This window comes from Cheilinus undulatus, linkage group 23 (genome assembly GCF_018320785.1).
Source record: "Cheilinus undulatus linkage group 23, ASM1832078v1, whole genome shotgun sequence".
Lineage (NCBI taxonomy): Eukaryota > Metazoa > Chordata > Actinopteri > Labriformes > Labridae > Cheilinus > Cheilinus undulatus.
Genome location: NC_054887.1, coordinates 20,425,342 through 20,452,629, shown reverse-complemented (window position 1 = coordinate 20,452,629; position 27,288 = coordinate 20,425,342). Strand labels below are relative to the sequence as shown.

At 37.9% G+C, this 27,288-nt stretch overlaps 1 protein-coding gene across 4 annotated transcripts in view; it reads left to right on the top strand.

Annotated features, from left to right (window-relative positions):
* The window catches only part of grm8a (glutamate receptor, metabotropic 8a), a 351,812-nt gene that overhangs the window by 258,329 nt on the left and 66,195 nt on the right, over nucleotides 1–27,288 (top strand). For all 4 annotated transcript variants that reach the window (XM_041781265.1, XM_041781266.1, XM_041781267.1 and 1 more), the window contains one exon: nucleotides 15,023–15,226. In XM_041781265.1, coding sequence (XP_041637199.1) covers nucleotides 15,023–15,226 — 204 coding nt within the window. The remainder of the gene's footprint in view (nucleotides 1–15,022; nucleotides 15,227–27,288) is intronic.

Below are 27,288 nucleotides of genomic sequence, written 5' to 3'. Positions count from 1 at the left end.
AAGATGCTAACCTGACACTCCAGATAGACTGTTTCATATATCCGTTGCATGGAATATATTTCATATTCATCTGGGAAAGTTCCCATACAAAGTGTTTGGGAAGGGCAGGACATTTAAAAAAATTCTCAGCGGGTGATTGGACAAATGTTCCATCTGTCACATTCATTTCAGGCCAATCAGAGCAACAAGATAAAATGAGGTGGTAGGCATGTGTAGCTTCAGTAAGTAACCTGAGCTTGGCAGGCTGGTGCTGTCGTAGTTTACAAGCGGTGGAGTTTGTTGTAGGATAAAACTCAAGCTGAAGCTGGTCAGGAGAAGGGCAAAAACCGTTTCCCCACCAAGAAGGGATTGCATTGTGGTTCTTTGCTCCCCTTTTATTTAAGAAACACTCCAGTTCTGATCAAAGTCTTTCTATACAGTGACAACCACTGCACAGCATATACAGGCTTACAGTATAACCAAACCCTGCCGATACCTGCCACAAAGTCATGCCAAGCTGATCAGGAGAAGAGCCAAAACACATTTTCCATCATTTAAAGCTTTCAGTGCTGTTCTTTGCTCTTTATTTAATAAAGAAAAGTGGTTCAGTTTTGATAAAACTGCTGCTGTACTATAGCTAAGTCTGGGCTAATTGCTACACTGGTGGCAACTATTATTTTCTTCCAACTCCGCCCTGTTCTCTGGAAATACTGCTGATTGATCAGGTCCATTTTCAGTCTGGGTACAGTCATTTCAGTTTGGAGCTTTGCAAGATGGATTTGCCTGATGACGGACATGGAATCTGACCAATCTATCTGCCTTGCAAGATTAGGAAGATGAATAAGGTTGTATGTGTTCTGCTTTGTGACTCAAGATTGGTTGATCTGTTTTTGTAATTCTTCAATCCATTGGCCAGGACACTCTTGAAAATGAGAGTCTTGGTCTCAGTTTGGTTTTGCTAACCATGTATTGTTTGCTTTGAGTTGGCTGGAAAATGGTCAATGTTTATCGGAGAAGTGAGACGATGTTTTACTTGCAGTTGAAAAAGCAGCTTGCACAGGCTTAAAACCTTGACACTGAGAACATTCTGTTCACTTTATAGTTGTATCAAAGCCTTGTATTTGTTGTGCAGTACTACTTTGGTGCATTCAAGTTTTGAATTCCTTTGACAAGCTCTCACAAAGAAAGCTTGAAAGAATGCTGCTTCACAGATTTTTGCGCTTTTATTGAATGTCACCCTGAATTTATCATATCTTAAAAACACGACATCAGTGGAGGTGAAACACAATTAATCTGTTCAAATAACCAAGTAAAATAATTTAATTTCAAATAAATCCTTAATAACAATATTTCTTAGATGCTCTACTTTTGCATGTATAGTTATTCCATCACTCAACCTTTCTTACATCACTAGATGATGCTTTTTAAGCTAAGTAATGACATCAGAGGGCATTTTTGATATTGAGTGTTTTATGAAGCTTTCAGCAGGTCAGAATAAGTCACTGACATTTTTTGTTTTTATCTTGACGACTGTAGCTTGTTACAAAAAGTGAGATTTAATCACCTCACCTCTAATCTTAAGGTTATATTGGGATTACTGTTATCTGCTGTTATCTGGTATGACTCATCCTACCGTCACCTCGCCATTGATGTTGAAGTGCCAGGTGAGACATTTCAAGTGGTATCACATGTAGTTTAAGAGAGGTTTGAAGTGGTACGTTTGAAAACGCAGATGATGAGAATGATGAAAAATGCCACCATGAGTTCATCTTCAAAGATCTCTTTAAAGCCCGTCTGCTGTCATCTATAGGGGTGAAAGACTAAATGTTCTTCAAACAGAAACTCCAATAGGAGGTGATCTACAAGCAGCACATTATTTAAATTTCAAACAAAAGTTTCATCATGAAACAATATTTTGAACAAAGTTTCTGCCATGCCAGTGGCTTTTATTAAACAGAACTGAGATGAGTAACACATTTACACACATCTAGAAACAGATCGCAGCAGCAGGCCTGCATGCCTCTGCAACAAGAACAAATAATCAGCCACAAAATATGAAAATGACTCAGAGGCAGATATGGAGATGATTGCATCCTCATGCAGCTCCAGCAGATCTTTTATGAGACATGAAAGTCACTTTTCATCCGTACTTCTACCTCTCATGGCTTTTCAAGTCCGTTTTTTTTTTTTTTCGACCCAAATGCAAATCCTCACGTAGCGAAAAAAAAAATGCCTACAAACCAAGCTGCCTGTGGTCTCCAATGTCATTAACACTGAGCAGAAAGACTGAATTTAATTTAGCAGCTGCAGGCTGGAAAATGGAATCGAGTTTAATATGTACAAGACAGACAGGGTGCATATTAACACACAAACATTTTGTCCATCCATCTCTCTGCTTTCATCTCAACCTTTATTTCTGCTTCCATTTTTGCATTTTTGCACAACCAGAAAAGCAAGCATGCACTCTTTTGAATTAATTATTTTAATATAGCTTAATATGCTGCTTAATTTTGCACCTGCTTGCACACATTATCTGCAGAGATGAAAGGAATACATCTGCTGGTGCTTCATCGATGCGACAAGCTGTTTCTTGCAGACAATGGGCAGACAAATCCAATAAAAGCCTGCATTGTATTGTACTCTCCACACACACTCAGACACACAACCCTTTGCTCCGGTTACAACACCTGACGCAATCCCAGGAAACAGAGGCGGTAGTGTTTTTCTCCTGTTAGCAGCACTCATAACAGCAGCAGCCGTTAAACTGTCTCAAGGCAGGGATTGCGTTTTCTTGCGATATGCTGATTAATGATGCATCGTGTCGCTTCACATCTCATAAGAACAGCGGAGAGAGATTCTCATTATCTCATGACACATTGATCTATGGCTTAAAGTGCAACACTTTGTTGTACTTTTTTCTCTGAATGGCACAGTGTACAAGTGTGAAGTGCTAACCAGTTTGCACTCAGACTGATGCATAAGGAAAAGAGTCTGGCTTGTTCACAGAGACAGAATATATGCATCGACCATGTAATGAGCTCAAAAATAATGACTGCAATCAGTATTCTGATATCTACAGGTCAGTGTTGAAAGGTCAAGACAAACTCATCTATCAATGGGCCATTTGCAGAACACCCTCTTCAGATTTGCCCTCATGGAGAACATTTTCCAGTTTCAGGTTCATTTGGAGTTTCCTTTAATTGGACGATTGTGCTCTGGTGTTTCTTTCCAAGTTGTAAATTAAAACAAAAAGAGCCTGTAAACTTTATTAGCACGGGATATTGAGTAGTGCTTATTGAAGTACCCCGCTATCTTTGAGGGCAAGATAAAAGCACTGATTATGTTTATAACATCACTTGGAGCACAACTAGGGATGCACAGTTTCATTTTTTACCTGATAACTAATACACCATAATTTACATTAGTTGTTCCCATCTACAGCCACTATGCCGCTGATCTCTCTGAGCTCTTTATAACCACAGGATCAACTTTCACGGAAATCAGTGGAGGCTAATTCCACTACTACAGCCAAGTACCTCATAAGTTCCAACTTCAAAAATCTCGAAACATCCCTTTAAAGGGGCAGTGTGTAAATTTGAGGGACGTAAGCATAGCTACGTTAGCTATGTTTACTACATTTGCTACATTAGACTGTTTTCATGTAGGATGATTTTTTTTCCTGTAAGACTGTTTACTGGCCTTTATTGACCCATAAACTAAAATGGACGGTAAATCTGAATTTATTTTGAAAGTTTTAGCCTTTATTTCTGTTCTGACAGAGATGGCGTCTCACACGGCGGTGTGAGTGGCAGTCAGAGATGTACATTCTGCAGCCAGACCCTTCTCACTTCTAGTTGTTATTGTGGCAACCAAGACGGGAGGCTCTATGGAGGGCATCCTCCCTGTGTATGAAAAAAGGTTTATGCTGAGATCATTAAAATGAGCGCATTTAATATGTTCAGGATAATAACACTAATTTGTACAGGCATATTTATATTCTGTATGTTTAGTTTTAATTTTACACACAGCACCTCTGAGGATAGTTTTCCAAACTTTCAGGCTATGTATTTTCCCTTTGTTTTGTACAATTACATTTATTATAATCTTTACATTATTAATGATAATGCTGTAATAAACAGTGTTATTAAAACGTGTTGGCCCCTTCCTGATTCCTTTTTTCACACTTAAATGTTTCAGATCAACAAACACATTTTAATATTAGACTAAGATAAACTGAATAAATAAACAAATGCATTTTTTAAATGATGATTTCGTTTATTAAAGGAAAAAATGCATGCATGCATAAGAATACGTGTTATGCAGAGGTAGATTTGAACATCCACAGTGGAGCTAATAGCAGGTTTAGCACGCCCTCCTCCCCGCTCCTTCTGTCTGCATGTCAGTGTCCTTGACTGAACCTAAAATCAGTGTCAGATTGTGTGTGTGAATGGCTTTGATTAAACCCTGATGGGCAGGTTGACACCTGGAGAAGCAGCCACTGCCTTGAGTGTGGATTTCAAATGGTGAGTGCTGCAAGTTGTGTGAAACACTTTGAGAGTTTGCAAGACAGAAAAACACAGAACAACTGCAGCGTACATTTCTGACTGACAATATTTGACACTGTCATTCTGTCTTTCAAATTCAAAGTAGAAAACCAGATTGACCGCCTAAAAATCTTTCTGACAAATTTCTGCTACCTTGATACCTCTCTTTACTTTAACTGCACTTGAAGTCATGTAGTACAGTGTCTAAAAATGTTCCAGGTACTTAGAACATTGTTTTATGAAATGTCATTTGAATAGAGACAGCTTTTACTCTTAGCTAAGTATGTCATGTGCACTCATATTAAATATATTTGCCAAAAGCTTCAACAATGTGGGCTCTATTGATATCCAGACCTTCATGTTTTCATGTGTCTAGTGCTAGGTGTCTTGAGTGCCAGCCGTGCCCTGTAAAGGTACAACATCATGAGGCATTTGCCATAAATGTCTACTTTAGCTGTGTTTATTGACCATTAGTATGATTATATTTTAAAGTATGGTTGGTTTTAAATGGCCTTTTGTTGATTATTGTAGTTACTTTCCAGACATTATGGACCTTAATTTCCTCTAATAAAAAGGAACTGTTTCCTATTGTGCCCATCCATATTTCTTCTGTTACGTTACTCTGATTCAGTCCAGCATCACTGAAGCCGGTTAGATATTGCAAGCTTAACTACATTTTGCTCTGTGCTCCCACTCACTGGGAGCAATGTAGCAGATGATGCCTGTAATCAGCTGTTTTGGATGTGTGTGTGCTAATGTTCTTGGCTAGGAGTGTGGTATAACAATAAACCATCTGGCACTGTGCTAAAGTTGATCAGATTTCTCATGTGAGCATCAAATTAGAAGTTTAAACGTCTCAACGGTAATCAGGCTTCTGGAAAAAGTTACTGTGCAGAAGAGGCTTGTGAGAAAAAGTAGCTGATAAAATGTTACTGTTGGAGCAAAGTCATTATTTTCAAAGCTCAACTCAAAGCTTTTTACTCTCATTTCAGTAAAAAAGATCATTATTCATTACCTCACCCAGCAGAGAGGTCATGTTACCTGAGCATGTTACCAGTGTGGCATCGCAAGGATCTTGTTTGATGAATTATTTGAATAAATAACAGGACTTCATAAGAGGACAGCAAGGAATAGCTCACATTTAAAGAGTGACTAAACCCTCAGACTACTTTCGTTCAATGAAGACCTATATATAAGGGGATTTAGTTGCACTGTTGATTGTTAAGGATCCAAATCTTGACATTTTAGCACAGAATATTTAAATGTGACATTTTGAGTTAAAAATTTGCATAGACTGTTCTACACATCTACCAGATCATCTCATGCAACTGATTTTTTTTTATAACATTTTCTCCTCCACTGACACTCTAGGATAGTTGGTAAAGTAGTGCTGTTGCCTGATATTGCAACTAAATTTTGTCTTTCTTGAAAAAAAAAGGTCTTCTACATGACAATTAAATGTACTGGAAAAAGTGCATTTTTCATCAGCAGCTGGATTGAGCTGAACCTGCTGCTGGTATTTTACTCTGTGTTAGGTCTCAGGCTTCTCTGGTACACAAATGCAGCAGGACGTGTGGGGCTCATAAGCTGCTCTGTTAGCATTAGCAGCGCTAGCTCTCGATGTTGGCAATGTTTGTATGGCTGTGCCTGACATATTAAAGAGCTGTATGCTGTCTGTGGAGCCATGAGTTACTCCTATTTTCACACACAAAAAGTTTTAAGATTCTTTCTGGATTCTACAATCCCCGTGTAAGAGGAAGCCTGACCTGACGTATGCTAGGTGTGCGTAGTGAAAGTGATCTAGGTTACACCAGGAATGGTTCATATGCTCGCATAAAAATTAGTAGAACATCAACCAACAGCTACTGATGGACAGGACAATGAAAATAACAGGAAATCATCTGGTTTACGTCAAAGGCAGGTGTTACGGATTAACAAGTGACCATTTTAACTGGTGACTATGCATAGATGTCTGTAGTTGTCTTTATAACGTATTGTTAGCCTCATAGCATAATTGCCTAAGTCATTTTTTGGCCAAATTGTGATATCTTCCTAATTCTACTCTCCTAATGCTGCTGATTCATAGTGCCTTATTGCCTATATCCTCAGCCAATCAGAGTGCTTGTTACAGTCCATAAACACTACATGCCGAAGTCATCTATTAATTATTATCTATTAAGTCACTTTTATTTGTTATGAAGTCCTTGTTGTGGCTTTTTCAAGAAACTTGTTCACACATCTGGTAGAGCTTATTGCCACAGTATAAATAAAAAAATCCTTTGTGTTTCCTAAAATATGTGGTTTACTTTTTTTCTAAAAACCTTAAAATATGCAAAAATATGCTTTGATTGGATGATTGTGCTTTGCTGTTATGCTATGAGGCTAACAATGTCTGAAACTTTCAGAGTCTCTCTGTTGAGCATTTCACGCAGTTCATATTTGTCAAAGATATTATTGATGTAAGAGAAAATGGTCAGGGGTTTGACACTGTTAGTACAACAACCACTCACACATTCAGTGGAAAAGTCACCAGTTAACACAGTCACTGTTCAAACCATAACACCTATTCTCCTGCAGCATCATCAACAGCGAAGGCTTCAAATGCATTAGTAGTTTTAAGCACATAGTAGTGTTTCCTTTGTTTGAGGTTTTCCTCTGTGTATTTGTATTATTGTAATAAGCTGATAACAAATACAGGTTCACCAATGCATTATTTTGAACACATTTCATTAAGCTCTTTAATTCCAAATATCAATTTACAGCTCCTTAGTGCACAGCAGACTGAAGTAGTTGCTGAAATAAACACCTTAATGAAGCTCAGCACTAATTCATGCAGGACACAGTAGTCATACGCCCAGCTGTGATCAGCTGACTGCCAGCTGATCCTAATCATTGACTCCCATAGCCAATCACAGCTCTTTCTCTCAATACAGTGGTGTATTTAAATATGACGTACTTCTTACTTATCCCTGCTTGCTTTAATGCTGAAGCACAACACTGCTGCTGGTAAAGCTTAACCTCCTCCACCCCAGCCTCCTCCTTTATAGCATAAAGCTTGTTACACCCTCATATTCTGATTCATACTCCTGTGGATTAATTGCTTTTGAACTCATTTTATTGATTCAGATCATGACCCCCCTAGAACTGGAATTGAATCAAACTGTGAGGTACTGAAAGTTTCCCATCTTTAATGACCTTATAGTATCTTGTGTCTTATATCTTATGTTTAAAAATATCTGTTGAATTTGCCAATAACCAGACAAAAAGGAGAAATTTCACAGGAAAAGATGAGACCAATCCAACAGAAATGTCACTGTGACACTTCAGGGTTGTGGATAATGAAATGCTGTTGACTGAGAATCTAAAAAGCAGCATGGACAGAATGATGTGGCTGATTAGGGACAGTAGGAAGGAGGGAGTGGATGTGTATTATGCCCCCTCACTCTAAAGGCATTTTTAGAAATTCCTGGGTATCTGCACCTCAGCTGAAACACATGGGTTTAGTCACTCTTAAAGATAACATTAAATTAGAAAATTTTACATCTAATGTCACAAAAGAAGTACCATGAACCCAAAGACATATTGGATAATAATAAAAAACTGCTGCATTTTGCTTGCAGTGAAAGAGGAAGTTTCCACTAGGTGATATTAAAGGCAAACATGTTTGAATACTTTAATCTGAACGGAGCACAGTTTAATTATTTCAGCTTATAGATTAAATGGTAGATTTGTACTACTTCAACTGTTGCTCCACATGGATTAAAGTGCTGGATCCCATCCATAAACGCTCTGATTAAAGGTAAATCCACACACATCGTATTGCGTGTTGCTGCCCTGAGATCAGTGACAAGAGCACTAAATTGACTCCCAATGGGATCCATCAAAGCAGTTAGCCAGCCAGTTAGCTGCATTAGCTTCACCTTGCTGCACCTCTCTATTGGTTTTTTGTTTTAAGCAGACACAGCAGCTGGTTCAATTCAGTATTCTGAAGGTTTTGTCAAGGCTAAGCAGCATCAATCACATTACTGAGGCTGTTAATGGAGTAACCTCAGGGTGTGACAAGAGTTTCAAACCATTAAAAACATTTAGGTCTTTGTAGTATTGACAAGTGTTTGCCTGCACCCTGAAACTGCTGTGACTCACAATTTGTTTGTAGAAAGAACAAAAAGGCTACTTTTCATGTCTTTAAAAAGAAAAGCAAAGATTTATTCATGCCTCAAAAGTAAATTATATTTTGTGTTGTACAATTTTCCTGTTGACTATTAAAAAGAAATTAAATACAAATTGGGATGATGTCAGGAAAGTAGGCTTGTGGCCAGAATTTGAAAACTAATGAGAAATGTGTTCCTTTTCTCAGAGACTCCAGAGATATGAATGAATTATGAATCAGCTTGCTGAGGTGCATGTCTTTTCTGGATAAATAAAGGTTACTGTCATATGCAGCTGCTTTTCTAATGAAATGTCAAATTAAAAAGCGTGATACACAAAACACCACATCGGCCGAGTCTGAGCAACAAGTTGTTTTCCCATGCCTGTTGCTGAGAAACAACTCAATCGATTTTTGACCCTCACTCTCAGCCTGCTGCATTAAGCAGGTAGTTTTTCCCATATGCATTTTGCTCGAACTATGTCAGTCAGGATCTCAACCCTGCCTGTTCTTGTGGAATCAATAATGTATAGGCTCAATACACCAAGCTGGAGAAGATACAAAATGTAACATCCAGGAGCAAAATGAAGATCTGAATCTTCGACCGAGCTGGAGAGAGTTGAGCTTGGCACAGAGGAATGTGGTTGCACTGGGCAGGAGTCTTGGGGAGAGAGTGGAAACAGGAAAGACAAACAGACTTCAGCAGTGGAGTAAGTGCTGGGTAAACTCCTTGCTGCAGGATCAAAACACAGAGACAGAAAAAGGAGAGATCCAAGTATTACAGTCTCTGAAATATGGGCTGGAGTTGTAGGGGACACAATGATATGACAAGAGAGGACAGGACAGGATATGATACAATATGATACAAGATGCTAAATGATATGGTATGATGTGATAAGGTACAATATGATAGAGTATGTTGTTCTATGCTAAGATATGAAAGTATATGATAAACAAACAATCTTACTATACATGTTTTAAATCCAAATTCAGGTGTTATACACCTCTTTCTCCCCTTAAAACAAGCTTTTGATTGCATTATCAATTTATGTCTAAGCATAGGCACACAGATTTTTTTATAAGTCTCTCTAGGTTTACTTCTGTCTAACTGCACTCCAAGTTTTACATATAATCCTGATGAGGTGTGTTAAGCTGCTAATGACTTGAGTGCATTTCCTGATGAGGGCATTCACAATAAAAGTGTTTCAGAAAAATAACAGCTGCGGACTTTTATTGTGAAGAGCTTGAGGGAAGTAGTGTGTTTAGCATTGATTTAGCTTAGCTTTGGCTGCTGTACCGGCGAGTTTACAGCTGCTTCTCTGACCTCATGTAAAGTCGCAGCCTGGATCTTTGACTCATCGTTTAGTTAAAAAAAAAAAAAAAAGTCATAAGTTAAAACACACCTTGAAACGGTTGTTTAAGCTGTTGTAAGATGAATAGCTGCAGCGCTGGTCTCTACACAAACCATAACCATCCAAAGCAGCACGCAGCTTGTGTTAAAGACCCAGGCAGGCTGGCAGAGACGGCACACCGACCTTGTTACGGTACAGCGATCAAACTTTGAGAAGAAAAGCACACATATTGCTTGCTAACTGTGCTTGATTACAGTGGCAAAATAGTTGACATTGAGTTAGTTACCTGGCTACACGTAAAACTAGAGCTAAACATGCTAATGACTGGACTCAGCCTGAGCTGTCTGTCACAAATCACTCGCTCTGTCAGCTGTGGGAGTGGATATGCCTCGTGCGTGCATCACAGCACAACACAAACATTTAAACCAGTGATGACAGTGTTGCAAAAATCCATTCTGTAGCAAAAAATTTACCAGTAACAGTATAAATACCAGTTTACCGCCCACCAAGGTTGTATAGTTAACTAAAACTAACTAATAACTAAAACTAAAATTCCAATATCATTCAGGTTAACTGAAGCTAAACAAAAACTAAGTTTTACCAAAAAAATGGAAACTAACTAAAACGGTTTAGTATGTTTACAAAACTAAAATAAAATAAAAATGGAGACAAAATACCGTTAGTTTTAGTCTCTGACACAACCATACTGACTAGCAACGACACACAAGTCTGGGGAGAGTAAAATGGCCTGATCTGATTGGTTAAGACTTCACACAATGGTAGATTTATGTTTGGAGTTTTATTCAAACATCATCATTAAGTAAATAAAATAATAAGTGAAGAGTAGCCTGTTAGAATATGCTTTTAATAGTGTATGACGCTCACTCAGCCCTGACATCTATCTGTAAAAAACTAAAGCTAACACTAAAACTAGTAAAAACTAAACTAAAATGAAGCATTTTTGCAAAATGAAAACTAAACGAAACTAACAAACCAGCAGTCAAAACTAATAAAAACTAAACTGAAATCGAACACAGAAAGTGAAAACAAAATAAAAATAGAAACTAATGAAAAATCCAAAACTATTATAACCTTGCCGCCCACTACTACTTGCCACAGATTTTCAAGAGTTACTGCAGCTCTGTCAATATTGAAACTATTTAAGACTTTCTATGTCTTGATTGTGGTGAAAAATCTCAAGTGCAGAGAAAAAACAAACTAAATTCAATTAACAAAAATCCTAAGGAAAAACCTCCAACACACGAAGACGTCACAGGCAGCACAGGAAACATCAAACAGCAAGCAATGAACTGACAAAAGACATGGAGAAACACAGAACCTAAATCCACAGGGACTGATTAAACAAAGGGAGACAGGTGAGGACAATGAGACACAGGTGGAACTAGTGAGGGTAATCAACATGGAGGTCAAAGTAAGTAAGTCAAGCAGGAAGAAAACTGGAATCACACACACAAGGGAAAGCCACTACAAAACAAAACAGGACAAATATAAACACTTTTAAAGTGTTAAACCTGGTTGGAGATCTACTCACTTGTTGTTCTTGCCAATGAGGAAAGATATTTTTTTTCGACACAACTCCTCCCTTTGATATGACACAATGCAATATGACTTCATATAACGTTGTACACTAAGAAACAGTGTGATATGATACAAAATCATACCATACAATGCCATGCCATAAGATGCAATACAATATAAAATGAAATGATAGAACTCAATAAGCTGTGATAAGTCTGTAACACTTGTTAATTGCCAAAATAACAATATCAAGATCTTAACCGTGTTTTTGTTATTGCTAATCTAGATGTTTTTTTATTGCTTCTTTTGATGTAAGACTCCAACTGTGCCAACATGTTTTTTCATTTTTGACCACAACACGAGATCAGAGTTTGCCTAGCAGGTGGCTCCTCTTTCCAAATAAAAACTCATCTTTGAATCAGCAGTCTTACTTGACTTTTTACGAGATGGCATCCACGCAGACACACACTCAAACAAACATGCATTCAAAAAACAGCCAACAGCCCCTTTTTAACTGTGGATTGGATTTCATTCTCGGGACCCCATTAATTCCTTATGGATTCTTCATATTGATTGAGGGGCCCCTGGTCTTGTTAATTCAACTCAACCCAGACAGGGTTTGAGTCAGTTTGTGTAGCCTGAAGGTTACTGCTGCTCATAAGAAAATGGGTGAATAAAATCAAGGAAAAGGCAGGGTGTGGGGAAGAGAAAACAGGAGGAAAAGAACAACACATTCATCAGAAAATGAAGGTGCTAGTTTGAGAAATTTAGGCAGAGGAGAAAGTTGATTTTGAAGTTTTTGAAAAGAAAGGTCTGTGCAACAAAAGAAAACAAAATGCCGTACTCAGTTGGTGATTTTCATTGTAATGCATCAAGAATGTTCCATTTTCACCCTGGTCTTTCTTTCATTAGCTCATGCTAATGAATCGCTACATAAAACCCTCGCAATGAATCACAGCTGGAAGGTTGTTTGCTTGTTTGTGTGTATTTGTACTGTGCCAGCACACGAGCATGAAGGCCAAATGCAAATATGCATTTGTTTCCTTTCCGATTGATGAACCTAAACATTACTCTGCAGTAATTAATTATGCTGCAGTAATAAGATAAGCCTCATGGCTTTAGCAAGAGGACAAAAGCACAGGAAACACGGGAGTGCTGTTCAATATTACAAGCAGCAAATACAGCATTATTTTTCTAAAAAGACTACTTTACCAAAAGTCCTAAATACAGAGTCATGTGACAGAGGTCAGAAAGAGGATGAAGCAAATTTTGCCTCATCCAAACACTTTCCAAGCTTTTTTCTCATACAAGAAAATGCCATTATCAGTGGTTGAAAAGATGTAGAAAAGGAGCATGTTGTTCCTTCTGCTGTAACTTTGCTGCCAGGGTGAGAATGGATTGAGAGGAGTTATTTGTCATTGTCAGGCTGAGTGCCCTGCTACCTGTCTGATGCTGAACCTGTCTCGCTCAGGTTCCCTTTTATGTGTTTTCATCTTCCTCTTTAAAGTTTTAAAAGCTGAAGTTTAACCTGTTGCCTTCTTTTCATCTATTTTCTCACTTCCGCCACCTCCACCAACCTCAACATGCTTTGCTCTGATTTAATCTGTCACTGCTTGTCTACTTTCCTGTTCTGTACTTGTAATTTTATATCCTTTGATTGTTTAATTCCAGACATAATTACTTTTAAATCAAGCACAGGCCATAAAGTTTAAAAAGGCCATGCTTGGTTGCTTACTCAGATTGTGACTACAGTTTTAAAGACTCCTTAGGAAATCATAGGCCATGTTTCTTAGTGGTAAACCCTACCATAAAGAGGAGCTCATACTAGCTAAACAGCTTCTTAGTTGAAAAATAAAAATGTACTGCAGCTTTTTGAAACAATATTTGTATTTTGCTCTAAAGAGTCTACACACCCTAGTTAAATACGTTTGTGGTGTAAAAATAATGCCAAGACGTATAATTTAATCAAAACTTTAACAAAAACCTAGTAGTATAAGTATGCACACCTTTAGACTACTACTTGGCCTGATGATGTATTTTGGGCAGGAGTCTATAGAGCAGTGATTATCAACTGGTGGCCTGGGGGCCACATCAGGCCCCAAGAAGATTTTTTAAGTCAGAAAATGTGCAGAGGAGAAATATGTTGTGGTATTTAGGGTATGTTATTTAAAAAAAATCCTAATAGGCTTTAAATGTTGGCTTAATGTTTGATCCATTTTATAGAAATTCACCCCTTAGTCATCATTAGTAATGCATGATAAAGACATACTCGTGAATTTGTTCTTGATTAAAGTGGCTGTCAACTTTAATCTTTCGGCACTTTTAGAGTACAATTCTTCCTGCCAGAGAACACCACAATAGACTGGTTTTCTGACTTCTCTCCCACCAATCACAACACAGCATTTTAGCATTAAAACCAAATTATGACAACACACCAGCCCCAGAGATATATAGCCAAAATATTGCAATTGCCCCCTAGTGGCAGCTGCAGTTTAGGGGATTAACACTGATCTCATTGGCAAAGGCAAAAAATAACATTTTTTGAAAGAAAAAAAAAGAACTATTTTCTTAATTGGGCCAAAATATTTAGTTAAATTTATTTTTTGGGAAGTCCGGCCCCTTCAGTGTCTTCCAAGTAAAAACTGGCCCTTGTACAAATGTAATTGACGAGCCATGCTACAGAGTATCCCATCTCAAAGTGTCCAAAATCTTTCAGTTTTAGAGGTTTGCATATTTATGCAACCAGGTTTTGGTCATCTTTGGTTTTTTATATACTACTCCAATGTTGGTTGTTCTTTTTTGAGATGGACCCTTTTTAACCTATAAAAACATAGACTTTAACAGGGGCTTGTGGACATTTTAGAGCTACAGTGTATTGTTTCTGTATTCAACTGAGACATCTTTATGGAATTCATGTTACCATAGGACTTCTGGAGCAGCATGCTAACCATTTTAAAAAAGTCATTTCTGGCTGGCATGTTCATGCTACCATCAATCACACTGAAAGCTGAAATAACACTCAATATCTAGTATCTCATAATAATTTAAATCAATTTGTGTAGTTTTTTTTTCAACACTGACTAACATTGTTGGTGTTTTTTTTTAATTTTTTATTTGGTTTTGTACATTATCTGTTTGCCGTGGGTCCAAACAGGAAGTAGAGGCATTCAATGGTTAACTGAATTCATCTCCATTGGCCTCTTGGATTTCCTTCTGTTTTGTTACTGTTTCTGTCCAGTTTTTCTTGTCCAATTACTACCATTGTGAGATCATAGATATTAATCATGTTGTTCACTGACTAAATCTGGCCTGATCTGTTATTTCTTGGATACTGAGCACAATCAGACACAAATCATACAAAGATTACTCCTCCATCTGCAGTGTTTTCTCTCCACAGTCCCTTACAACCTGCCTGTAAATTGTCTTCCTTTTTCTGACCTCTTTTCCTCCTCCATCCTCAGGCTTGGAAAAAGTTGGTCGTGACTCGAGCTATGAACAAGAGGGGAAGGTTCAGTTCGTGATGGACGCCGTGTACGCCATGGCCCACGCCTTGCATCGCATGCACCGGGAGCTCTGCTATGGATACCCAGGTCTTTGCCCGCGCATGGCCAACAACATTGATGGGAAAGAGCTCCTCAGCCACATTCGTGCTGTCAGCTTTAATGGTGAGTTATGCTGGTGATTTCACCCATGGATGTTGTTTTGTTAATGTGCAATGAGCCTTTGGCCATTTAATGGTTCTGTATTTACTGAATAATGAATACGTGCAAAGAAGACCCTTCAAGGCTAATGTAAAACTATAAAGAAAAGCCAACAATTAGTCTTCAATTGCCAAGGTATTCCTTGAGAACAACAGCCTTCTAGCCTTCAGATACTTAAACCCAGATCAGTAATCCTGTTGTGTTTATCCCCCCTGACTTGTGTAATTCCAGTTATACTTTGAAAAACCCTTAGCCCAGCTCCTCGTCTAATTTGTCTTATCGTTATCGTAAAAACAAGTCATGTTGCGTTTCACCTTCATAATTAAGTTAAGCTTGCAGCTTTTTCCTGAATATGTTATTTGCTTGTATTTGCATGTTGCAGATGGTGATTAGGTTTTGTATCACTTATAATAACGATGCTACAACTGCTTTTTTCCTTCTCTCTGTAAAAATCTAGTGGATAGTGGCACTAGCCAGGGAAAAATATTCACTCATTTCCTCATAGAAGATCATCAGATGCCTCATTTGAATTTTCTCTTATAAGGCAATTTCCCCCCAAGTTATGCCTCCATCTGCTTTTCTGTCTGCCTTTTTATTTCCTGTGCCTCTGTCAAGATTTAGAGGGAATACAAAGAGAAAACAAAAAGAGTTTTGGTGTTAGGATTACAGAAATTCTTGTCTTATGTAGTTGCAGAGGTTGTGGAAATGTGTCTCTGCAGGAATGTGTGCAAAATATGTGTCAGTGGTTGTTCTTTTTTTCCTGAGCTATCGCTGTCTGTCAGTGCTGGGAGTGTCAGAAACACATTCACAGGCAACCACTTAATGCTCTTTCATAGGGCAGCAGCAGGATTGTTCTACATTGTGTTTCTCTGTTATTGCAGGCTTGGAGGGGAGAGAAATCATCCTTTAACAGCAAGGTCACAAACTTTATACCCCAATGAGTCACTGAACACTTTTCACTCACTGGGAGTTGCTGTGCTACATTGGTTCGTGGCATTGCTTTAGTGAAGATGATCTGAGAATTAACATTATTGTTGCAAAACTCAAGAGTCCTTTTTTAATATTTTTGAGAGCATGGCTTATTGATTTTCGGATCTGATTTTTCCTCAAACTTTCAGTTGAAACCTGTGCTTGTGCTCAAAACTGCCTCTTTGTGCTTAGATTTTCTCAGCCTTCTACTGAGTTCTTGGATGCTGTTTTTGTGCCAAATCAAATGTTTTATAGTCTGGTGGCTGGTTAGCTTGCTACATGAATTTACAGCTACATGTTGTACAAGTGTAGTTATTGTGGCAACAGTAAAACTGAATACTAAAAAATGACAGAAGATAAGCATTTAGTCCAAGGTCTATCAGTATGAGAAACAGCAGAGGGCAACAGAGCAGAATCAGGAAAACAGGAAGTGATTCTATCCATCCACCCAGGCCTCGCCGTTGATTGGCTGGTACTCATGTGACAGCTAGCCAATCAGATTGTGTCGTACACGGGCAGTGCTGGACTGGGTTATTTTTATTTAGTTAATTTGACCCTGGTATTTGATTTGTGCAAACCATCCTTTTACTTCAGGTACATGACATAACTACACTGTTCCTTCTCCTCTTTTAATACCAAATTATTCCCCCAATTTATTACAAAGCTGGGTTATAAATGCCATAGATGAATACAATTATGCAATTTCATTCAATTTTCACTGATTCTCTTGTTGTCAGGGGTGAATATAGTGGGTTTTTCCTTGTTCAAGTTAACAAACATAAACAGTGAGCAATCATAGCAAAATAAAACTAGAAAACACTCGGAGAGCACAGACCTCCGCCAGTAGCCCTATTTCCCAATAACAATGAATCCTTTAAAGAATTTCTGGATCCAGACAGTGATCTGGATCACTCCCAAAATCTAATCAGTTCTTCCTTTTGCCATTTCTGACATTTCCTAAAAATGTCATCAAAATCTATCCATAACTTTTTGAGTTATGTTGCTAACAAACTAACAAACAAACTAACAAACAAACTAACTAACAAACCCTGTCAATCACATAACCTCCTTGGCGGAGGTAATAAAATCATACCAGCCCCAAAGTGCGATGGCAGAGCAGGAAGGGCCCTGTATGGCAGATTAGCAGTCCAGCCCTGTATACAGGACAGTAAATGAGACTGTGGTGAGCGAGATTAAAGCCAGAAGGAAGGACAAACTTTGCAGTGGAGCCAAGGTAGCACACTTTTTGATCTATTAATTTTATGGACTAAAATGTTGGTACCAACAATCATCCAAATGCCAAATTTTGGAGTCAATAATCTGCCAGGCTGGTAATTGATCTACCCCCAAACAAGGATTTTGTGAAATGTTATGGGGCATTTAAATGAGGAAATTTAAATGCCCCAATTCCGATACCAGAGTGATCTGATACCTATGTAAACTTTGTGGGCTGACTGTGATTTTGAAAACTGGCACATTATTTGAACCCCACAGTAAACATGGCTCAGCAAATAGAGTCATAAGATTCTGCTGAATATTAAATTACCAGTGACACAGAAGGACACATCACAGGCTCTCTATCTCGCTTTCTCTCCATTATGTTCTCTTCATAATGATCAGGGTGTTTAAGCATGCATGATGTGACAACAACAACAGTATGGCAGTTAGCATTCAAGCTACCAGCAATAAATAATCAAAAAATGATTTAAAATTTGTCAAAAACAAAACAAACAAACAAAAAAAAAAAACATTAAATATCAGGTCTTCTGTTTGTGGACTTAATGTCAAAGTCCCAGAAAAGTCACCCAAGTACCAGGCTGGCTAGAACCTCCTGTAAGGGCTACAAAGGCATGGATAGCATCAGTGGAATGGCACAACAAATAGCTTTAAGAGGAAAAAAGTAAGAGGCTACGATATATGGTACAAAAGTTATTTAACCAGTACTGGGTAGGTGCAGCAACACTTGAACCTATCAATACTAATACTTGTATTTTCAGCAATCGGATGTATTTCCAGTACTGGTATCGTAATATGTGCTCTTAAGTTTTGCAACAGTCATGACTCCATAGAAGTCCAGGTAAAAGTGTCACCTACAGTAAATATCTGATTTGTTTACGAAGAAGGTTATGAAGAAGAAACTGCTTGCCCTTTTGATGTTTGTCACAATGTTTGAGTTTTAGATCCCAAAAGGTTTTTCAGGTAATGATCAAAGGCATCAAAGTCTTAAAATAAACAACATATACATAATTGATATCACACCTTATGTGCCTTCATGTAACTGTCATCTCAGGATAAAGCAAAGAAAGGGCATCAGTTGGCTAAAGAAAAAAAATGGAAACTGCAGATAAAGCAGTGGTATGATGTGTTTTATTCCAGCAGTATGCAAGTCTCTATCCTCACATTCCCTGAAATGTTTATTTTTTTTTTTGATGCATTTATACCAGTCAAACATAAGAGTATATCTTGAAAAGTTTCATATCTACATTTTTACCTTAGTTCACCTCTACCAGCATTTTTAAAAACAGAAGAATCCCTCATGGGTGGTTTTCCACAGACTTCCTCATTCTGCTCCTTTTTTGTATGTGGCTTTGACTCTTCCTTTGTACACATTTTGGTTGTCTGTCTTGAAATATTCTTCCTTCCAACTCAAAACTCTTTTTTAAATGTAGTAATTGTAATAGTTTGCAAGCGATAAAACAGAAATGGAATAAAAGTCCCACAAGAGCAAATGGGTTTAATAACTTCATCATTTTCTGCTGCAAATTTCTGGCATGAGTATTCAAAATAAAGTGGGAAAAGATAAAACTTTTAAGGTCTTCTTGGATACTTTTCACAGTTTCTTTGTCCTTAAATGTTTAAAAGGCCTCTGAGGGTGCAGAAGAAGACTGATGGGGTTTGTTGGAGGGCCTCTTGTTGTCGTTACTCTTATCTGCTTTGTTTACATCGATAGAGGCGTGCAAGATTTAAAGCTTTTAAACTAGCTTCTTTATATGTGTGTAGGTTTTAATGCTGGGGTATATTTGTGTTTTCTGATGAAAAGCTGCTTTGTTATTGATCTGTTTGGGGCTGACATGACTTTGGAACACTAAAGAAGAAACAGGGCAAAGACTGAGGTAGCTTTTTTCTCTCATTCACTATGTTTTTCTGGCACATAGAGGGGGAGACTGAGATAAAGTTGCTGGAGCATGAATTCTCCTTTTTATGCTCTTGCTGGATACTTACCAATTCAACTTGCAAGTAATTACATGAGAGGACAGGTAAAGTGGGGGAGGGGACATTTTCAAGTGTTTAAGGTGGTAATTCCTCTTCATTTGGATTTCGACCAAGACTAATTAACTTACAGAGGGAAGCCAGACAGGTGAGAACAACAGAAAAAGTGGAGAGGAGGAAAGAGAGACAATCAGGAGTGTTTATCGCTAACAAGATTGGTATTACAAGTTTTCCCCTTCTTCATATATCATGGTTAATATTCTGTGATGCAGTTTTTCTTTTTTAAGGGCATTTCCAAGCACAAAACCTTTGATGACTGTGAGGATAGAATCCTTCAATAAAAGTCACACAGTGGGTTCCACTCAGCCTTACTCCCACCTGAATGGCAAAAGGGACATGTACTTACTTGATGCTAATGCTAAAAAAATACTGCTCTAGACAGATTCCCTGCAGTAATCTGTGTAGTGCACATTTTGTACAAGGAAAGTTGAGGAAGTTCCGAATAAGATGCCTGCAAATCATTTTATGAAGCCTGAAACAAAGTAAATATTCTACAAGCAACACCATATTTGAAACAAAAGACTAAAGCAAGCAAATTTGAATATTAAGCTACAGTTCAAGTTGTGGCCGTTTACAGGTGATTTTTAACTGTATGGGACCTTTATAATAGAAAAAGCACAGTTCAGTGCCATTTGTTTAGTCGAATGAGCATATCTTGGCATTTTTAATAAAACACATGGTATTCGTGTGGACAGTGTAATACAAGGAAAGTTTAGAAAGTTTGAAATGTCAGAATAAGACACTTGCAGATCATTTTTAAAAACAAAACACATTCCAGAGCAACATCTTATTTGAAATAAAAAAAGACTTGAATGGTCTAACCTAAAGCACTAAAACAATGTGGTGTTAATTTTGACAGCTATGTAGGCACCGGGGCTTTTTCTATGCTTCAAGATCACTGCATTTGAACAGAGAAATACTTCTTTCAGTGTAGCATTCCCAAGTTTCTCATTTTATTAAATAGGACGATACTATTTTTTAACTTTATCTTTCTTTTTTTTGGCTCCCAAATACACCTAGAACTCAATAATTAACTCAAATATATAGCACATTAATGTAAACACTATTTTGCTTTCACTGTGGGGATTTCAGTCATTCTAGTCACGTCTGTAGTAGGTCTATGTAAGTGGTAAACTTTGAGCTAGCTGGAACTCCTAGCATACATGTTTTCCTGTGTATCATCCACTCTGAGGTCATTGTAAGTTAGTGTAAGAATTGGTCAAAAAAGATGTTGAACACAAATCCAATTAAAGGTTTTATTTATACCAGTTATGAATTATCTTATTTAACGATTATGCATTATAACTACAAAGGCAAAATAAGGATAAGAATAAAACAACGGAAATAATCCTTGTCTCATACAGTCTTTAAGGGAGTGAGTAAACTCATAGTAATGCTGCCCTATTGTTTGTGACTTCCTGATTTAAGGTCTCGGTTATTGCATTTTGATTGTTGCCGTCTTTGTGATATATTTTATTTCTTTATTTATTTTGAACCCAGAGTCATTTAACTCAATAACTGTGTAGATAAGTGTTACCTCCTTTCTTGATACAGGATGCTGCCATAGTGACTTATTTATCACAGGTAGCTACACTGTGAAGCAAACCCTAATTTTCTGTTACTGATTTTACTTTAACTTGTAAGCTATACAGCACATTTTAAACAAACGGGACATAGAAAAGTGCTGATTAAATAGAAGTGTTACTAAGATTTGTCGCAATATTTACTATTCTGATCTTGAAAGTAAGGCAAAGGTGGCAAACCTTTAATTTCCTTTTTTATAGTAAAGTACACTTGTATATCAAAAACAAACCCAAGGGGCAGCATATCTGAACAAAATAGTATAGGGCCGAAAACAGAGCCTTGAGGGACACCCCAAGTTAGGCTTGGGCAATATAGCCAAAAACTAATATGTATCGCGATATGCAGTATTTATCGCAATATGTTGAAATCTCCTATCATCCCTCTAACTCACTGTGGCTTTTTTATTTACTCCTAACACTCTCTCATGTTTTCCTCCCTCATGTCCTGATACAAAACACGCACGTACAAAGGAAAGTTTTCTGGATCAGCGGGGAAGTGTGCCGTCTGCTGTGAGAGAGGCATTCAGAGGCATTGGAAGAAGCAAAATTTCAGATTAAAACCTCCACGTAACTGATACTCAGTGGTTGCAATGTTGTAGTTTTATACATCTCATGTTGCAAAAGCCATCATACATTGAGTATGAAATCCTCAACCCCTACCACAAGTAAGACACTCTTTGAAACAGAGGTGATAAATTAACTGAGAGAAGGTTTGTTTCCCGTCTAGTTTCATTGAGTCAGATATTGTTGCAACCTGTACACTCACCATCCTGCTAAATTTTGGGGGAAAATGCAGGTGTTATGGTGAATTTTCACATTGGCTTCACCTTTGAATGGAGAATATTTCCATTTCTTATAAATATGTAAACTACATATCAATCAGAATGCACAGTGCTTCACAAATTTATTAGACCACCTGCCGTATTTGTCTCAGAGGCCATCTAGCATCATGAAGTGCTTTAATGCAGACTCTTTCATTTTCAGTGAGCTCTCCACGTTTTACCATTTTGAACAGGAAAGAGGAATTTCAAACTGAATTCACCTTTTCATACCCAAATTTGAGCCGGCTCACTGGGCTTCTCTGAGAAGTCAGAACTAAAACTCATTTTTCTGTTCAGGAATGCAAGTAAATAACTATAATTTGACATATTGATCAAGAAACATTAATGTGCTTTACTATTTTTTTAGTTTTTTTGTAAATCAGTAAATTTGAAAATTCAAGGATAACAATATTAATGATATTTTAGCATTAAAAATATCATTTGGGTTAAAGAGCTTCTACATATTGGTGTATTAACCATTGCAGAAACATAAAAAATGATTTTTGTAATTACCAATGCTGTTAATTTAGAACAGCTGTGGCATAAACCTTACTTTGGGTGGTGGTCTAATAAATTTGTTAAGCACTGTATATGGCTGCCAGTTAAAAGGGAAATGTACAAAGACTATAAGACAGATTTGCCTTATTATTCAGTAAATGATGCACACAGAAGCTAAAGGTCAGTTTTGATTTGTGATTGCAAAAAAGGTTCTTATTGTAATCAGTCATGTTACCATGCTTAGATCTAATTAATGATGTCTATTTTCATACACAGTAGATTAGTAGATTATCAGTGTAGTATTTAAATTAGACCTGAAACACTGTAAAAGTACACTGCACACATAAAGACGCATTGCAGAGTAAGTACAGAAACAACCCTGGAGCCTTAATGACACACCACACTGTCTAGCTTTTATTTGTCAGAGTTTATTGGCTTATCCAAGCAAAGACACATTCACAAACATTAAAAGGGTGTAGCCAATACACACTCAAAAACACACACATGCCAAGGCCATTATGAGTAATGGAATCTTAGCTTTACTTTTGTGTCTGTGTGAGATACTGAGCCATCCTCATCCATCACACATCTTCATTGAAAGAAAGAAAGAAAGCTTTAGTCAACAGACTTTAACATCACGCTGCAGCGAGCAGAGCAATCAGCAATCAAACTGCAAGAAAAGATGTGATTTTATCTTTTGGATCAGAGATGTCTACATGATTAACACCCACCTTCAGAAATTCCTGCAGCAACTTTGACCAAAAAATTCTTGACGCTCAGTACATGAAAGATGTAGAAGAAACATAGTGGTAAACTGTATTGTGTTGGCAGTGTGGAAATCTCCAAATTGAACAGAAGTGAAAAATGAAATAAATCCTGGAAGTGAAAGAAGTGAAAAAACAAACTGATGCATAATCTGAACAAAACAATTGTACTTGTTCATTAGAGTTTGTTTGCTAGTCACCTCTTTTTCAAGGTCAAGTCTTCACAATCTGCTCTGATCAAACACAAACATCGTCATCCATTTATCCTAGCCACATTCTCCAGACTGCTTGTTTTACACACATCACCAAGTGGCTTTTCAAACGGAGCCATTGCTAAAATCTCTTGCTGTCCATCCATCTATGCATCTTCTTCTGCCTATCTGAGGTTGGGTCGCAGGGGCAGCAGCTTAAGCAGGGAAGCCCAGACTTCCCTCTCCCTGGCCACTTCGTCCAGCTCTTCCCAGGGGATCCCAGGGTGTTCCCAGGCCAGCCGGGAGACATAGTCTCTGCAGCATATCCTACGTCTTCCCCGGGGCCTCCTCCTGGTGGGACCTGTCCTGAACACCTCACCAGGGAGGCGTCCAGGAGACATCCGGACCAGATGCCCGAGCCACCAGCAGCTTTACTCCCAGTCCCTCCTGGATGACCAAGCTTCTCACCCTATCTCTAATGGAGAGCCCAGACACCCTGCAGAGGAAGCTCATTTCGGCCGTCTGTATCTGCGATCTCGTTCTTTTGGTCACTATGCAGAGCTCGTAACCATAGGTGAGGGTAGAAACGTAGATCCACCAGTAATATGAGAGCTTCGCCTTTCGACTCAGCTCTTTCTTCACCATGACAGACCGATGCAGAGACTGCATCACTGCCGACGCCGCACCAATACGCCTGTCAATCTCCTGCCTCAACTTTGGGCTGGATCTCATTCCCAACCTCTTGCTGTATCACTCTTTTTCTTGCACTATCTTTTTCTGCTTTTTCCATCTTGTCTTTGTCCTTCAAATCAGCTGTCTATACTGTCTCATTCTCTCTATTGTCTCCTTTATACATCTCACAACCCTTTCCACTATACTGTCAAACTCTTTCTCTGCTATTACATGACTTCTAAAGGAGTTGACTCATCAGCTGAAGGCTGCAGTTTGTACATGCTGTTTCCTTTTCCCCTTTTTTTCTTAGTTCTAAATTAAATTTTGAGTGAAATATCAAAAAGCTACAAAATTTCCTGTCTAAATATCTTTTGACAGGATCCATTTTTGATTTCTGTAAACCTGCCACATTAAAAATCAAAATGATGCAAGAAGCACTTGCTGCCAAGAAGAGCACATGCTTGTACACATGCTTCTTTCCATCATTCCAAGCTTGTGAAACTCTGAGTTTTCTCTATGCATGTACGAAACTTTCTCTGTGCGTACTCGAAGCTACTCAAAGTTGCTCAAAACATATTTCTGCTGTCTGATTTCTTTTAAACGAACCAATAGAAAACAAGTGCAGGGGGTTAAGTTTTAAGCACGTATGGAGATGGCTCGTAAGTTTTGTCTGCTCTACTTTTTCCATCATCATTATAAAATATCACCAAACTGCAAAGATGGCTCCAACTTACCTGCTTGAAATTTCAGAGGCAAATATGATGCTATAAAATGCCACTGAGCACAGTATCAGCAGTCTTTAATGACATAGTACTTAAGCTTGGTGTTGCCACCACTGATACTATTATTGGTATCTTTGCATCCCTATTTGGGGCCAAAGTCCCAAGGGTGTTCTCAAATTCTCAGTTCCCAAACATCCAAAAACTCACCACACTTGGCAGGCACATGAGGCCTAGTGATAATTTTGGATCAAAATCAGCTCTATAGCACCCCTTAAACCCAATCAAAATACAGCCCCCTTCCCCTGGAGGAATGACATTTTGGTACAAGGATTCAGCATCCTGAGACTGCTAAAAAGTCTTGTCTCATCATGGTTAAACCCAACAGGAAGTCTGCCATTTTGAAAACAAATTCAAAAAACAAATTCTGCTATTTCCTGGGGTCTTTCTTTGAATAACTTGTCCTTGTTCAGTCTTAAGAACTATGTAAAAATTTTTGCTTCCAGCTAGAAAGGATGAAAGTTGTTCAGCTTGTGGACTAAACTTTAAGAGTGTAGCCATGGCAAGGCTTCAGATTCTTATATTTATATGGAAAGAGGAAGTTGTTTATAACTCTGCACAACATAGTCCGACCTTAGTTAGATTTTTCATGTATGAGGGTCCAAACCTGAAGATATTTATGTTGGAATATTTTTTACAAATTATAGAGCCTCCCAGTGGCTGCAGGAAATACCATATTTGTGCTCTTTGAAATATATCCCCTTATAGAATATAACTATTTAAACCTTTTTATTGTGTAGATCAGGCAACAAAAGGCAGCGAGGAAAATTACAGGGATACCAAAGTTACTTTTAGATAACCCTGTATATGATATTACTGTATTTTGCCCAACCCTAGTTTGAAATATTTGTACCAAGTGGGAACTACTGATAGAGTTTAGAATAATAACTTTGATATGAAATTAACAAAAATTCTGTACCAGATTTGGTACTTTGAGTAAGATTCAAAGTGACACCAGTTCACTCTCAAGCTCACCTTTGTTATTCACACACATGCGTGTTTGTTCTCATCTGTTTAACAGGCAGGAAAACTCTGATTGCAATCTAATCTCTGCCAAGTTTGATCTCCTGTAGGGAGACAAGATGGACATCTCCATGGGAACAGACTTGCACTAATTAGAGCGGCTTGACTTTGAGATGATGAACCCTATACTTGGCTGGTCAACCTGGAGGAGAGAGAGTAGGAGGAAGATATTGTGCTGTTGGAAGAAGGATGAGGAATAACCAGTTTGGGAACAATGAAGCTCACACATAATAACCTCAGAGAGCGAGAGAGGACAGGAGTAGAGGAGCTGCTTGCTTGAAGGAGTTGAACTTGACCAGACTTTAATGATCCTGGAGAGAGGAACAAGGAGTGAAAGAGACAGAGGGGTTATGGGAATAGAAGGTCTACCTGGACTTAATGAACTGGGAGGAAGATGGAGGAAGAACATGGGGAGTGGGGGGGGGGGAAAGTTCAGGAGGAAGAGAAAGAAAGTTGAGACATCAGCTGTGTGATTTAAATCGTATTAATTTACTTCACTTTCTATGTTTATGTTTCTATGTACAGTGGTGCATTATCCCATAGTCAGTGAGACAAACATACAGAGACTCTGAGAAGCAGAATCCTGCAGACATTTCAAACATGCACGCTCAGAAATACATGCAGTGCATGCAGAGCAGAAGTATGCATTCGGTTAACCTGATGGGGACTCCATCATGTCACGGCTCTGACCTTTTTATCTGTCAAGATGGGCTGTGAAAAGTTCTCCCAAACTTTGTAGTAGGTCCCATTGGTTAAAAAAGTAATCCAGTGCTGAAATCCGTGTTGAAATTGGCAGGATAGACGCTCATTAGCATACTTAACAAGTTAACTTGTGCTTGTAAGATGATACATTCAGATTGGCTGGGAAATTTTAGTGTTTAAAGAATGGGTATAAATATGTCAATATATCAGTTAGAATAACCTAGTAATTTAAAAATGTATTTATTTATAAATATTTTATATAATTGAAGAACCTTTGGAAGGAGGTCACAGCATTAATAATAATTAAAATGTAACTTATTCAGCCTATTTATTTTAATACAATTTAATAAAATATATAGATAGATAATACAAATAATATACAGTGCTTAACAAATTTATTAGACCACCTGTCATACTTGTCTCAGAGACCATCCAGCATCATGAAGTGCTTTAATGCAGACTGTTTCATTTTCAGTGATTTCTCCACATTTTACCATATTGAACAGGAAAGAGGAATTTCAAACTGAATTCACCTTTTTATACCCAAATTTGAGCCGGCTCACTGGGCTTCTCTGAGAAGTCAGAACTAAAACTTATTTTTCTGTTCAGGAATGCAAGAAAATAACTATAAGTTGACATATTAATCAAGAAATTAATGTGCTTTACTATTTTTTCATTTTTTTTTGTAAATCAGTAAATTTGAAAATTCATGGATAACAATAATATATTTTAGCATTAAAAATATCATTTGGGT